Consider the following 12,209-nt stretch of genomic DNA (forward strand, 5'->3'; position numbering starts at 1 on the left):
GGGAAACCACAGCAATTCCAGCCAAAAAAGCTTTTCAGGATGGATTTTCTCCCCCTCCTGCTGCTCCTTCCATCTGCTCTCATCCATCAGGGATGGGTGAGGGATGCAGGGATGCTCCCAGGCAGCTCCTCCTGGCACAGAGGGCTCTCAAGGAAGGACAGTGTTGGGTTTTGTCCTTTTCTGACCCAGACATGGGACAACTGAGAGGGGTTTTAAAGACCTTTCATTCCATTTTCAGTCTCACATGAAAGGTGAGACCATACAGGTGTTATAATTAACACCATCACAATCAGAAGCAATTATTTCCTAATTACAATTCACTGTAAGAGTTTCTTGGGTGAGACCATACAGATGTTATAACTCACACCATCACAATCAGAACCCAATGATTTCCTCATTACAATTCACTGTAAGAGTTTCTGGGCCTATCAGCTTTTGTCACATCATGCTGTAAAATGCCTTAAAGCCAATCACCTACAATTCTCTCTCATGGGTTCTATTACAATGCATTTTTCAGAGTTCTATTTCTCCAAAGTATCCAGTTTTATTTGCAAGGCCATCCTTTGGAACTTTTTTCTTAGCTCAACAACATCTGTCCTATTCCATGGCATTTCTAAGTCAGCATTTCTTACCTCCAGGTTTGCACACAGAAGTGTGAGCCTTCTGAAAACTCTCTACAAACCCATTTCCCACAGGACAAGGGGACAGAGGCCACCGTGGTGGCACATTCCAGGCAGGGACAGACTGGAAGCAGGAGCCTGGCACGGTGTGGGATGTGCCACACAAAGCTCAACCACCTGCCAGGGACAGCTGCCACCGTCCCCGTGGGTCACTCACACCGAGTCCCTGTGCCCCTCAACAGCCCTGGGGTGCTGGGGGTGCTCAGGGTGGGATTTGGGAAGTTGGGAATCCCTGGGAATCCCTGGCTGGGAGAGGGGAATCTCCCAAAAAGCGCCACAACAACTGCAGGGATCAAAGATCACAAGTGGCACCTTGAGCATCCCGAGTCTCCCTGGACATCCCAGTGCCCCGGGTGACGTTAAACATCATCTCCAGGAGAGGAAAAGGGGAGATTTGGGAGCTCCTGTGTGAAAGCTGGGAAGCAAAAAAGAGAATGGAAACAGGAATCAGCAAAGTCCCTGAGCTGGAGCCCCAAACCTTCCAAGGCTGACTGAGAACCGGGAGGCTCCAGGAAGGTGGGATCGGCTCCCGTGGTCTCCAAATTGTTAATTAGCGGCTCGGTGCACACCAGAGTTGGACTTCTGGTCTGTAAAGTGTTTTTCTTGTAAAATTTACAGCATGTCTGGCCCCAGTGAAGTCTGCGGTGAGAAATTTCCAGGCGGTGCAGCCCCTGCCCCCCTCCCCGGGCTGTGCTAACGACCCTGCAAAGCGATACCGTGGGCAAAAAAAAAAAAAAAAAAAAAAAGGGGAAAAAAGAGTCCAGGAGATCTGGGCTGCACTCAGGGAAGTGTCACTCCAAGGGGTTCCTCTGTGCATCCAGCAGGATCCAGTTCTGGACTGCATGGAGGGATCTGAGTGTGCAACACAGAGCCTGAACCATCCAGGGGAGTAATGATGGGAGAAATAATGATCCAGGATTGATGGATGGCTGGGAGGTGGGGCAGGTCTGATTTGGGGGCAGTTTTAGGGATTTCAGTGAGCAGGGGAAGCAGCCAGGACTGATCCTGATGGATCCATCTCCATCCTGGCATGGATCAGGCTCCCAGAGCTGCTCCCCTGGGGCCACAGCTCCACACAGAGCCTGGGCTGCATCCACGCTGGGATTACTGGGGATCCAGGGACTGCACAGCCACTGCAGGAGAGCACCAGCACCGAGTGACCCTGCCCAGAGCACCCAGAACCACAGAATCACAAAATAACAGAGTCACAAAATCACAGAGTCACAGAATCCCAAAATCACAGAATCACAGAGTCACAAAATCACAGAATCACAGAATCACAGAGTCACAGAATCACAGAATCACAGAGTCACAGGATCACAGAATCACAGAATCAGAGTCCCAGGATCACAGAATCACAGAGTCATAGAATCACTGAGATGGAATCACAGAATCACAAAATCACAGAACCACAGAATCACTGGGTTGGAATCATAGAATCACCAGGCTAGAATCACATAATCACACAATTCACACAATCACACAATCACACAATCCCACAATTCACACAATCCCAGGTTTTCAAGAGACCTCCAAGATCATCCAGTCCAACCCAACCCCTCAGCTCACCCCCAGCACCCAGTGCCACATCCAGACTTTTTTAAACACATCCAGGGATGGTGACTCCACCACCTCCCAGGCACACAATCCCAATATTTTATCTCTTCCCATAATAAAGGATAACAAAGAATTTCAGGCACGTTTTTGCTCAGACCCCCCCCCAAGCTTTGAATTCCTGATGGATTTCTGCTCGTGCAGAGCTCAGGCAGACACTTCCCCCATCTTTCCATGCCAGTGGGACCCCAGATGCCACCTGGGGAAGGGGATTTGCTCCTTGTCCCAGGCACACGTGAGGAGCTGAGCGCTGGCTTTTGGCACTCCCTGACCTCTCCACCCCAACACTTTTCCCAGGGAATAAACACGGTGTTCTCACCTTGAACACGTTCACTGTGTCCAGGAGAATTTAATAACTGCACAAAACCGAAAGCCAAAGCTCTGCTAAGCAAAGCAGCCACGGTAGCAGCCAAACTGTGCTGATAACAAAATCAAGGCAATGTTATCATCCCCCCCCCAAAAAAAAAACCCCAAATAAACCCCCCGGTGCTACAGGGAACGTGTTCCCAACTGAAATAATAATAATAATAATAATAATAATAATAATAATAATAATAATAATAATAATAATAATAAGGAGGCTTTTCCTTGAGCTTTAATTGGTCATTTAATGAAAAAGGACTGGGGATTAGTGTGGTGTTTTATGGAATCTGGGGCTGGCACGGGCACAGGAGGAGGTCAGGACGAGATGCACATGTGGGAACAGCTGGAAACTTGGCACAGCAGCCCGGGGTTATTATTTCACGTGGTTGGGAGCCCTGAGCGGTTCCAGGTCGGAGCCAGTGGCTGCCAGAGGGACAGGGCAGGTCCCGTTTTCCCCCGTTTTTGGGCTGGTTTTGTGTCACAGCTGAGCCACCGTGGATGTAACTCGGGAATTCCACCGTGGAATTTCACCATCCTGGCCATTCTCAGCCCATACCCACTGCTGGGGTCAAACACCTCCAGCATTTGCTGTTCAGGGAGTTTGAGCTGTCAGGAGTGATAATCCCACACTAAAAATCCCACACAGGCAATGCCACCCTTTGTCGTTTTTATCTCATTCCAGCTCACTTGGTACCATCCTGCTGGCCAAGGAAGGTCCGTTCTGTCGTCCCCAATATCCACATGGAATCATGGAATGGTTTGGGTTGGAAGGGACGCTAAAACCCATCCAGTGCCACCCCTGCCATGGCAGGGACACCTCCCACTGTCCCAGGCTGCTCCAAGCCCCATCCAGCCTGGTCTGGGACATTTCCAGGGATCCAGGGGCAACCCCAGCTCCTCTGGGAATTCCATCCCAGCCCCTCCCTACCCTCACTGGGAAGATTTTTTTCCTAATTTCATCCTTTTTTTTTTTTTTTTATGAGTTTCCCAAAAATCCCTGTCTGCAGCCCCATGTGCAGTTACTCCCTAAAAGCCATCCCTCCATCCATTAGAAAATTCCTTGGGAAAGCAGCTGCTCCCTGAAGGAGGCAGGAATAAAAGGAGAGCCTTTGGGAATCAGCTCCTCCATCCCACCTATCCAGGGAAAAGCCACACCTGGCACAGCTCCTGTATCACCCCTGGCTGGGGGATGAAAAGTCCCTTTGTTCCAGAGGGTCACAGGACAGGAATCATTCCCTGGGGGACAAGGTCTCCCCCTGTATTGATCCAACGATAGGATATCAGGCTGGTTTGGGATTTTGGGCACTTCCCTGGAACTGATCCTGCTGGAGCTGAGCCACCCTGGGATCCTTCACGGCCACAGGGAGAAAATAATCCCAGGGGAAAGGAGGAGGAAAATTCCCTCTGCAGGAACTGAGCTGAGGAGAAGGGGGAAGGAAGGAAATGGAAAAGGCTGAGGGTTGATTAGGACACTCACACCTCCTCCTCGGGCACGATTTCCCTCCGAGCACCTTCTGGCTGCAAGGCTGAGACAACGGGAGCTTCAAATCAAGCATTTGACAAAAATGTGACCCTGCCTTCTCCACAAACGGGGTTAATTTTCCTCTGCTCTTCCAGGTCACTCTGTTACCACCCAGGGCAGAAGCTCAGAGCACCAACCCTCTCTGCTCTTAGGAAAGCAGCTGAAGGCTTTTTTTAATAAATAACCTCATGTCTGGAAAACACAAATTGCATCCCAGAGCATCCCAAACTCTGCTCCGTGGCAGGTTTTTGGAGCAGCTTCAAGGAACAGTCCAACAAACACTGGGCTTTAAATCCAACCCGAGGACAGCAATATTTTGTGATTTTGGAGCAGTTATTATTTGAGCAGCACCAAGAGGGTGCCTTTGTGTTGGCCACGCAGTCCCCAAACAGAATAAAAACCTTTCCTGCCACAATAAGGAAGGGAAAAGCCTTTCCCTTTGATTTCTCCTTTTCCACAACAAACCTTGGGGACAATAAGAATCCAAATTTTGTAGAATCCACGACATCCCAGCACCAGCAGAACTGAACAACTCAAAGCCCCAGAAATACGAGCAGTATTTTGTTTTCTGGTTGTCACTGATCAGTGATGCTGAATCCAGGAATTGGAATGATTTTTTTGGGCCAGCCCAGCTCAGTGTTGGGCTATTCCTGAAATTCCACCATAAACCAGAAGTCAAATAATTACAGCACAGATAAGCCTTTGCCAATTTGTCCCCAGCTCCTGTAAAACCAGGACGTTTCTGCACCAACACACGCAAGTGTCAAGGAGGGGAAAAGTTATTCCTAATGCTTAAACCTCATTTTTGTGGGATTAAATCCCATTCTACCATTTCAACCATTATTTCCTCCCTCCTCTGGGGATGAGGACGCCCCTGAATCCCTGGAATTGTCCAAGGCCGTTCCCAGTGAATCCTGCAGCCAATCCAGGGTGGAAAAATTCCTCGGGGGAATGCCGGGGTCGTTTGTCATGTGCTGATGAGGTGCAAAGAGGAGCCTGTCAGGAGCAGCACCAAGGGATGGGAAATATCCTTCCCGCAGCTCCAGGGCTTTTCCACAGCCTGTCAGAGCTGGGAATGTCACCTCCATCCCCGGCCACTGCCAGGGAAATGCAGACACAGCCCCGGCGGTGCCAGAGAAACATCCCAGAACTCGTGGAAACAAATGAAATCCAATGCAGAGGCCGGGAGGTTTATGGGCTCCGTGAACTCCCACGCGGGTTTTGCACGACTCCTCCCGGGCTTTCAGCTCCTGCCTCTCACCCCTTCTGCCGCTCTGGGGTGAAAACTCCACCCGGGCATTTCTGGGGCAGCCCAGGGTGTGCAGCTCCCCGTGCTCCAGAGGCCATTCCAGACGGGATTTACTGCCATGCCTAAGCACGTATTTACATGCCCGAGCATCCCAGGATCACTGCAGTGCCCGGGAAACTCGCCTTGCCACTGTTCTCCACAGGAGTTACCCCATTCCCACTGCTTTCCACAGGAATTACCTTCATTCCCACTGTTCTCCACAAGTTATTCCCATTCCCACTGTTTTCCACAGGAATTACTCTCATTCCCACTGTTTTCCACAACAGTTATCCCATTCCCACTGTTTTCAGCAAGAGATATCCCTATTCCCACTCTTTTCATTCCCATTCCCATTCCCATTCCCATTCCCATTCCCACTGTTTTCCACAGGATTTATCCCCATTCCCATTGCTCTCCACAAGAGTTACCCCATTCCCACTGTTTTCCACAAATTATCCCCATTCCCATTCCCATTCCCACTCCCACTCCCACTGTTTCCCACAAATTATCCCATTCCCACAATTTTCCACGGGAATTATCCCCATTCCCATTGTTTTCCACAGGAATTATTCCCATTCCCACCGTTCTCACTGTTTATCACTCTTCATGATAACGAAATAAACACGAATAATAGTGAATTAAACGCAATTAAGAATGGATTAAACACTAATAATAATGCATTAAACACTACAAATAATGAATTAATCACAAATAATATTGAATTTAGCAATAAGGATGCAAAGATGAGTTATTTCCTCTTCCTCCTCCCAGGTGGAACCAGCACCTGGCTCCAGCATCCCTTGGCACAGCAGGACTTCTGTCCCATCCTTTTCAGCTTTAAACCTCAGATCCTTTTTATTTTAAACCCTCGGGACATTTTCTCCCTGGGCAGAGCCTTTTTCACACCTCAGACCCAAACCTTTGTCCTGGGGGAGATGAATTCTCCCCACTCGGAGCCCTCCCCAAACACAGCCCCAGCTCCATCCCCCACCCTGCACCTTTCCCTAATTCCAGGCTCTGCTCCTGGCTGGAGTTTGGACCTTGGCTGTGGTTTTCTCGAGGGATAAGCAGCCCTAATGCAGATTAAATGAAATTCCAGCACACACAAACCAGCGGGGGGAAATATCAAACCATGGCCTGATGTCACAGCCCAGGAATCCCAAAGGCACCGAAATGAAAATACCACGGGGAAAGCAAACCCACGAGTCTGGGGCACAGGGAAAAAAAGATAAACCAGGAGAGGATGGAGGGACAAAGAGAAAATCCTGGGATATTCAGGTGGGTTTTCCTCATGCCACTGCTGTCAGTCAGATTTGGAAAACCCAGCCCATGTCATGTGGGTAAGATTTGCAAAATAAGCTAATGGAGAATTAACATTAAAGTTCCAACCCCCCCCCCCCCCTTATTTAATTTCTGGCTGTCACCTGTTTGCTGATGTCACGTGGGGAAAATATTTGGAGGGACCAATGTCCACGTGTGTGGGGAATGTGAGCTGCTGGCCCCAGGGGTGTCCCCAACAGGGACTCTTGGTATTGCTAAGAAACCCTTAAAAAAAAAAAAAACCAAAAAAACCTCACATAAAACTGCCACGAGTTTCATTACAGTAGCACAGCCCTTTAGGAACACAACCTTTGTTCTCGCTTTTTGGTTTTTTTTTTTTAAACTTAATTAACTCAGCCACTGCTTCCAACACTCCCCAGTGATCCCAACACGCAGTAAATCCATGGAATTGGTTTTTCCTGCTCCAAGCTTGCAGAGGCCCCTACCTGGAAGGCAGCAAACCACATGAGCCAGTCGAGGCGATAGTGGTAGGGGGAGATGAAGCACGGCCTCCTCCTCAAATCCCCAGGCTTGCACTTGAACTCAAACTCCTCCCAGACTGCTGTGGGATCATTGGGATCCAGGCTGGATGTTCCCTGCAGGATCACTTCTGTCCTCTCCTTGGTGATGCTGTGGGGGTACAACAGGGTGCTGTTATTTGGCTCAAAAATGTGGAAAATCATCCAATCACAGAATGCTTTGGGTTTGGGGAAAAGCCAAAGTTCCAACCCCAACACTTCCCACTGTTCCAGGCTGCTCCAAACCCTGGCCTTGGACACTCCCAGGGATCCAGGAGCAGCCACAGCTCCTCTGGGAATCTGTGCCAGGTTCCCCCCCATGACAAGGAAGGATTTAGGATTTCTCCCCATAACTCAGAGCTCTGGCTCATGAGAGTCCAGGTGGGACAGGAGCCACTGGAGGTGCAGCTGGATGCTGAGATCCAGAGAACCTCTGCATCCTGGGATTTCCCTCTGTCCAGCAGCAAAGCCAAATTCCACCCCCTCCCTTCCAGAGAGCTGTGATCCATCAGATCCATCCAAATGATTCCTGCAGGACGGGGGGGGGGGGGATCTGTGGTTCTGGATCAGCAGAATTCCCACGTGGCTCAGCTGCAATCCCAGCAGTGGGAATGGCAAATTCCAAAGCCAGGGACACCCCCCTGTCTCCAGCTCCCAACACCCTCTGCATTTCTTTTCCTGCTTTGATTTTGCCTCTTCCAGCCCAAAATTTGGGAACACACAACCTCCACCTCCCACCCTGATGGCTCCCAGGGAGAGATGCTCTAAGGAATGCTGAGCATCCCCTCTTTTAATTGTTCCCTCCATTGAGGAGATCTGGGGATTCTCCAGCCAAATTCCATTTTATGCCCTGAGCCTGGCTTAGGAACACCCTGTAAATCAGGGACACCAAATTCCCAATAAAATCCTGGTCCTGCTGTGTGATCCCAAACCTGTTGGGTTTCACATCATGGCAGATTCATTTTAAGCTGCAATTCTCTTTTTTTTTTTGTTTGGCACAGGCTGGAATTACCAACACATCACAGCAGAGTTTGAGCACGTGCTCTGTAGAGTCTGGGAACTGCTGAAACAGAAAGCAAAGGCTGCAGGAGAAAAAGGAACAAAACCCAAAGAAAAAAAATCTCCTGCAGCTTCACCTCTCCAGCCTTCAAAGAGATTCAGGGGTTTTCTCTTTCTCTCAAAAAAAGAGGAAATTTTGGCATTTTCCATAAGTGTTGATGTTTTTAATAATTTTTTTTCAAGTTTTTTTTCTGTCCACAGAAATTTCTGTTATTTAGTGGGCAAGAACCTGCTCCTTTTTTCCTTATTTCTCATACACAAATAATCCATAAATTGGAATTTAGTGGGAAAAGAACCTGCTCCTTTTCTCCTTATTTCTCATAAACATATAATCTATAAATTGGAATTTAGTGGGAAAGGAACCTGCTCCTCTGCTCCATCTCTTTCATATTCCAGGTCTGCTGGAAGGATTTCTCTCTAGGTTTGGGCACAGGGAGTGTCAGGAATTCCCTGCAGGAATGTGGCCCTGAAGGCCCCCAGGTACCTGCCAAAGGCTCCGTAGGTGTTGACGATCCTGAGGGGGTTGAAGGAGGAGTTCATGACCTGTGTGGAGCTGAGCAGGTTCAGGATCACGGGGATGCTGAGGTAGGTGATGAGGAGCCCCAGGGACACGTTCAGCAGCCTGCGGACACAGGAGCCTGAGGGGCACACAGAGCCAGAGAGAGGGAGGTGATTCCACTGCTCTGCTCCCAGCCCCAATCCCCATCCCAATCCCAATCCCATTCCCATTCCCATCACCATCACCATCCCCATCCCCATCCCCTTCCCCATCCCCATTCCCATTCCCATTCCCATTCCCATTCCCATCCCCATCCCCATCTCCATCCCCATCCCCTTCCCCATCCCCATCCCCATCCCCATCCCCATCCCCATCCCCATCCCCATCTCCATCCCCATCCCCTTCCCCATCCCCTTCCCCATCCCCATTCCCATCCCCATCCCCATCCCCATCTCCATCTCCATCTCCATCTCCATCCCCATCCCCATCCCCATTTCCATTTCCTTTTCCATTTCCATTTCAATTTCCATTTCCATTTCCATTTCCATTTCCATTCCCATTTCCATTTCCACTTCCACTTCCATTCCCATTCCCATCTCCATTCCCACCCCCATTCCCATCCCCATTCCCATTCTCATCCCCATCCCCAATCCCATTTCCATTTCCATTTCCTTTTCCATTTCCATTTCCATTTCAATTTCAATTTCCATTTCCATTTCCATCCCCATTCCCATTTCCATTTCCCATCCCCAATCCCATTTCCATTTCCTTTTCCATTTCCATTTCCATTTCCATTTCCATTTCCATTTCCATTTCCATTTCCATTTCAATTTCAATTTCCATTTCCATTTCCATCCCCATTCCCATTTCCATTTCCCATCCCCAATCCCATCCCCATCCCCATTCCCATTCCCATCCTGTAGCTGAGGAAAGGGCTTTTAACCCTTTAAGTGCAGCAGAAATAAGATGCTCAGCTACACGATTGTCTTCCATGACAGGAATAAAGAGCCAAGTTTATTCACAAACACTCTTGGTTTTATAGCAGGACTGCAACTCCCAGAGCAGAGAAAAGGTGATTGGTTCAGAGAGAAGACACCCCATTGCCAGGGGTTCTATCTTTGTTATTAATTCCTTTTTATTGTGACCAAATTATCACCTTGGGAGAAATTCTCCCTAGCCTTGAGCTGGGCCAGCTCATGGGCTGGGAACAGAGCTGAAAATAACCTGGAATATTTTTCAGGCTGTAATTTTCTTATTTTCTCAGTATATGTCCCATCCCATCCCCATTCCCATCCCCTGATTCCTGGAAAGGCTGATCTGGAACAGAGGCTGGACAGAATTAAAGGAATAAAGTGGAAATTTATTAAAAAGGCCTTAAAAAGATTCACCTTGGGTAGCACAAGAGCCTGGCCAGGGCTACACCCAAGATGGACCCAAATCATGAATTTTTACACTTTTATAAGTTTTGATCCATTTCCATATTGGGGTTAAATCACAGCTTTAGGTTATGAAGTCTCATCCTCCTGGCTTGCCCCCTTCTCTCACTTTTTGGGCAATTGTCCTTGATTCTCAAGCTGGGGAAGGATTGTTGTGTCTAACTAAGCTGTTAGAGGGGTTTAGTTGGGACAAGAATTAAAGGAGGAGAACTTGCTGACACTTAATGTGAAGTTCAGAGTTATACACCAAGGCAGCACAGAATGAAAAATAGAAATGGATGAAAGTATATGAAATATATTAATATATTTGAAATATGACAAATGGAAAAGCTGAAAGTGAAGGCATCAGCCAGGCCCCTCAGGCTGACAAACCCCAGCCTTGGCACAGGCTGCTATCACTGCTGGGATCTGCCTTTCTCTAAACAGTCTGAGCAAGGGCTAAAAGGAAAAAATGTCTAAAATGTGACATCAATCATGGCTTTAATACCAGGGGAAAAACCACAGCTGGCACCTGCACCTTGCTCAGGAGCTGGGCTCTGTGGAGTGCTGGGGCTGCTCCTGCTGCCCTGAGCTCTGCCCATCCCAAGGGCTTTTCCTGCTCAAAAAAAAAAAAAATAAAAAACCCCAATTCCCCACTCTGCTGGAGGAGCTGAGTGATGTGCCAGGATCACACAAACAAGCAGAGGTGACCCCCGAGGGGCTCCTTCCCTCGTGGCCCTCTTCCATTTATTTAACATTAACAGCCAAAGGATCAGATTCAAAGCAATTGCGTGGAGCTTTCCCCTTCTCTCTGCAGGAGAGGGATGTTTATTTGAACCTCTCTCAGAAGCTATTAATAATTGTTTAGTCTGAGAACATTTTTGGAGAATCGTTTGAATCAGGCCTTCCCTCACCCCCTGTGCTGCTGCCTATGATTTTTGGGTTTTGTTTTTTTTTTTTTTTTTTTTTTTTTAGATGAGCTGAATTTCTTCCCCTTTAATTCAAGAGCAGGTAGAGGCACAGAGCCTCACCTGGCTTCTCAGCAGTCCATGACTGCTCACCCCTCAGCCACTCAATCAGGGAGATAAATGAGTTAATTCAGGGGAAAAAAAAAAATAACCTGGATGGCAAAGACGGAGAAAAATGTGGGGACAGGAGCCAGTGGGGTCTGGATGGGAATGGATCAGTAGGAATCAAACACTTCAAGGATTGGCCTCAGAAAATCAGGACATGGCTGGGGGCCATCCTGTCTCCTGCTCTGGTGGCCCAGGAGGGCTTCTCTGAGCCCCATCAGCAGAGGTTTTATTTTATTTTTTAGCAGATTTTTTTATTAGCAGATCTGCATTAGCAGATTTTTTATTTTTTATTAATTTTCCTTAGCAGAGAAAATAGTCAGGAATTCAAATTCTGGGATATTACAGACACCCCACCCCTTCTGAGGGTGGGACACAGCTACACCCCGAGTGGGATGTTCAATTCCCCTTGCCTGGACACCCTGGCTCAGGGAGACTTTCTGGAGAACATCACACAAAAGGTGCAAGTTCCTCCAAACAGGATCTGCCTCCCCCTCACAGGGACTCCCTTTGGCCTCTCCTCCCAAAAAGAAGCTGCAGCCTCGGTGTTGTTTGGGGTTGGAGGCATAAATGGAGTTGGGAGGAAAGTTTTAGAAATGTTCACAACCTCTAAAGCAAAGCTCCAGGAAGGGAAAAGCTGATAAAGATTTATCCCAGCAAAAAAAAAAAAAAAAAAGGGAAATAAAAGACACAAAATGTAACGAAGCTGCATTGCTGGAGCTCCCGTTTTTGGTTAATGAGCTGCTTCTTGGTCGAAAAGCCTGGAGACAGATGCTGCCTCTTGTTGACATTTTTCCTTCCTCTGACAGCTGTTTGGGATATTTAACCCCAGCAGCTGTGATTGTTGTTGATATTACA

General features: G+C 48.3%; 1 protein-coding gene across 3 annotated transcripts in view; it reads right to left on the minus strand.

The window, feature by feature from the left end:
* Positions 1-12,209, minus strand: part of LMF1 (lipase maturation factor 1) — a 150,794-nt gene that overhangs the window by 9,042 nt on the left and 129,543 nt on the right. For all 3 annotated transcript variants that reach the window (XM_088174229.1, XM_088174228.1, XM_088174230.1), the window contains 2 exons: positions 8,849-9,002; positions 7,234-7,417 (listed from right to left, as the gene is read on the minus strand). In XM_088174229.1, the coding sequence (XP_088030355.1) occupies positions 7,234-7,417; positions 8,849-9,002 (338 nt within the window). The remainder of the gene's footprint in view (positions 1-7,233; positions 7,418-8,848; positions 9,003-12,209) is intronic.

The sequence above is a fragment of the Sturnus vulgaris genome, chromosome 16 (genome assembly GCF_052056855.1).
Source record: "Sturnus vulgaris isolate bStuVul1 chromosome 16, bStuVul1.hap1, whole genome shotgun sequence".
In the NCBI taxonomy this organism is placed as follows: Eukaryota; Metazoa; Chordata; class Aves; order Passeriformes; family Sturnidae; genus Sturnus; species Sturnus vulgaris.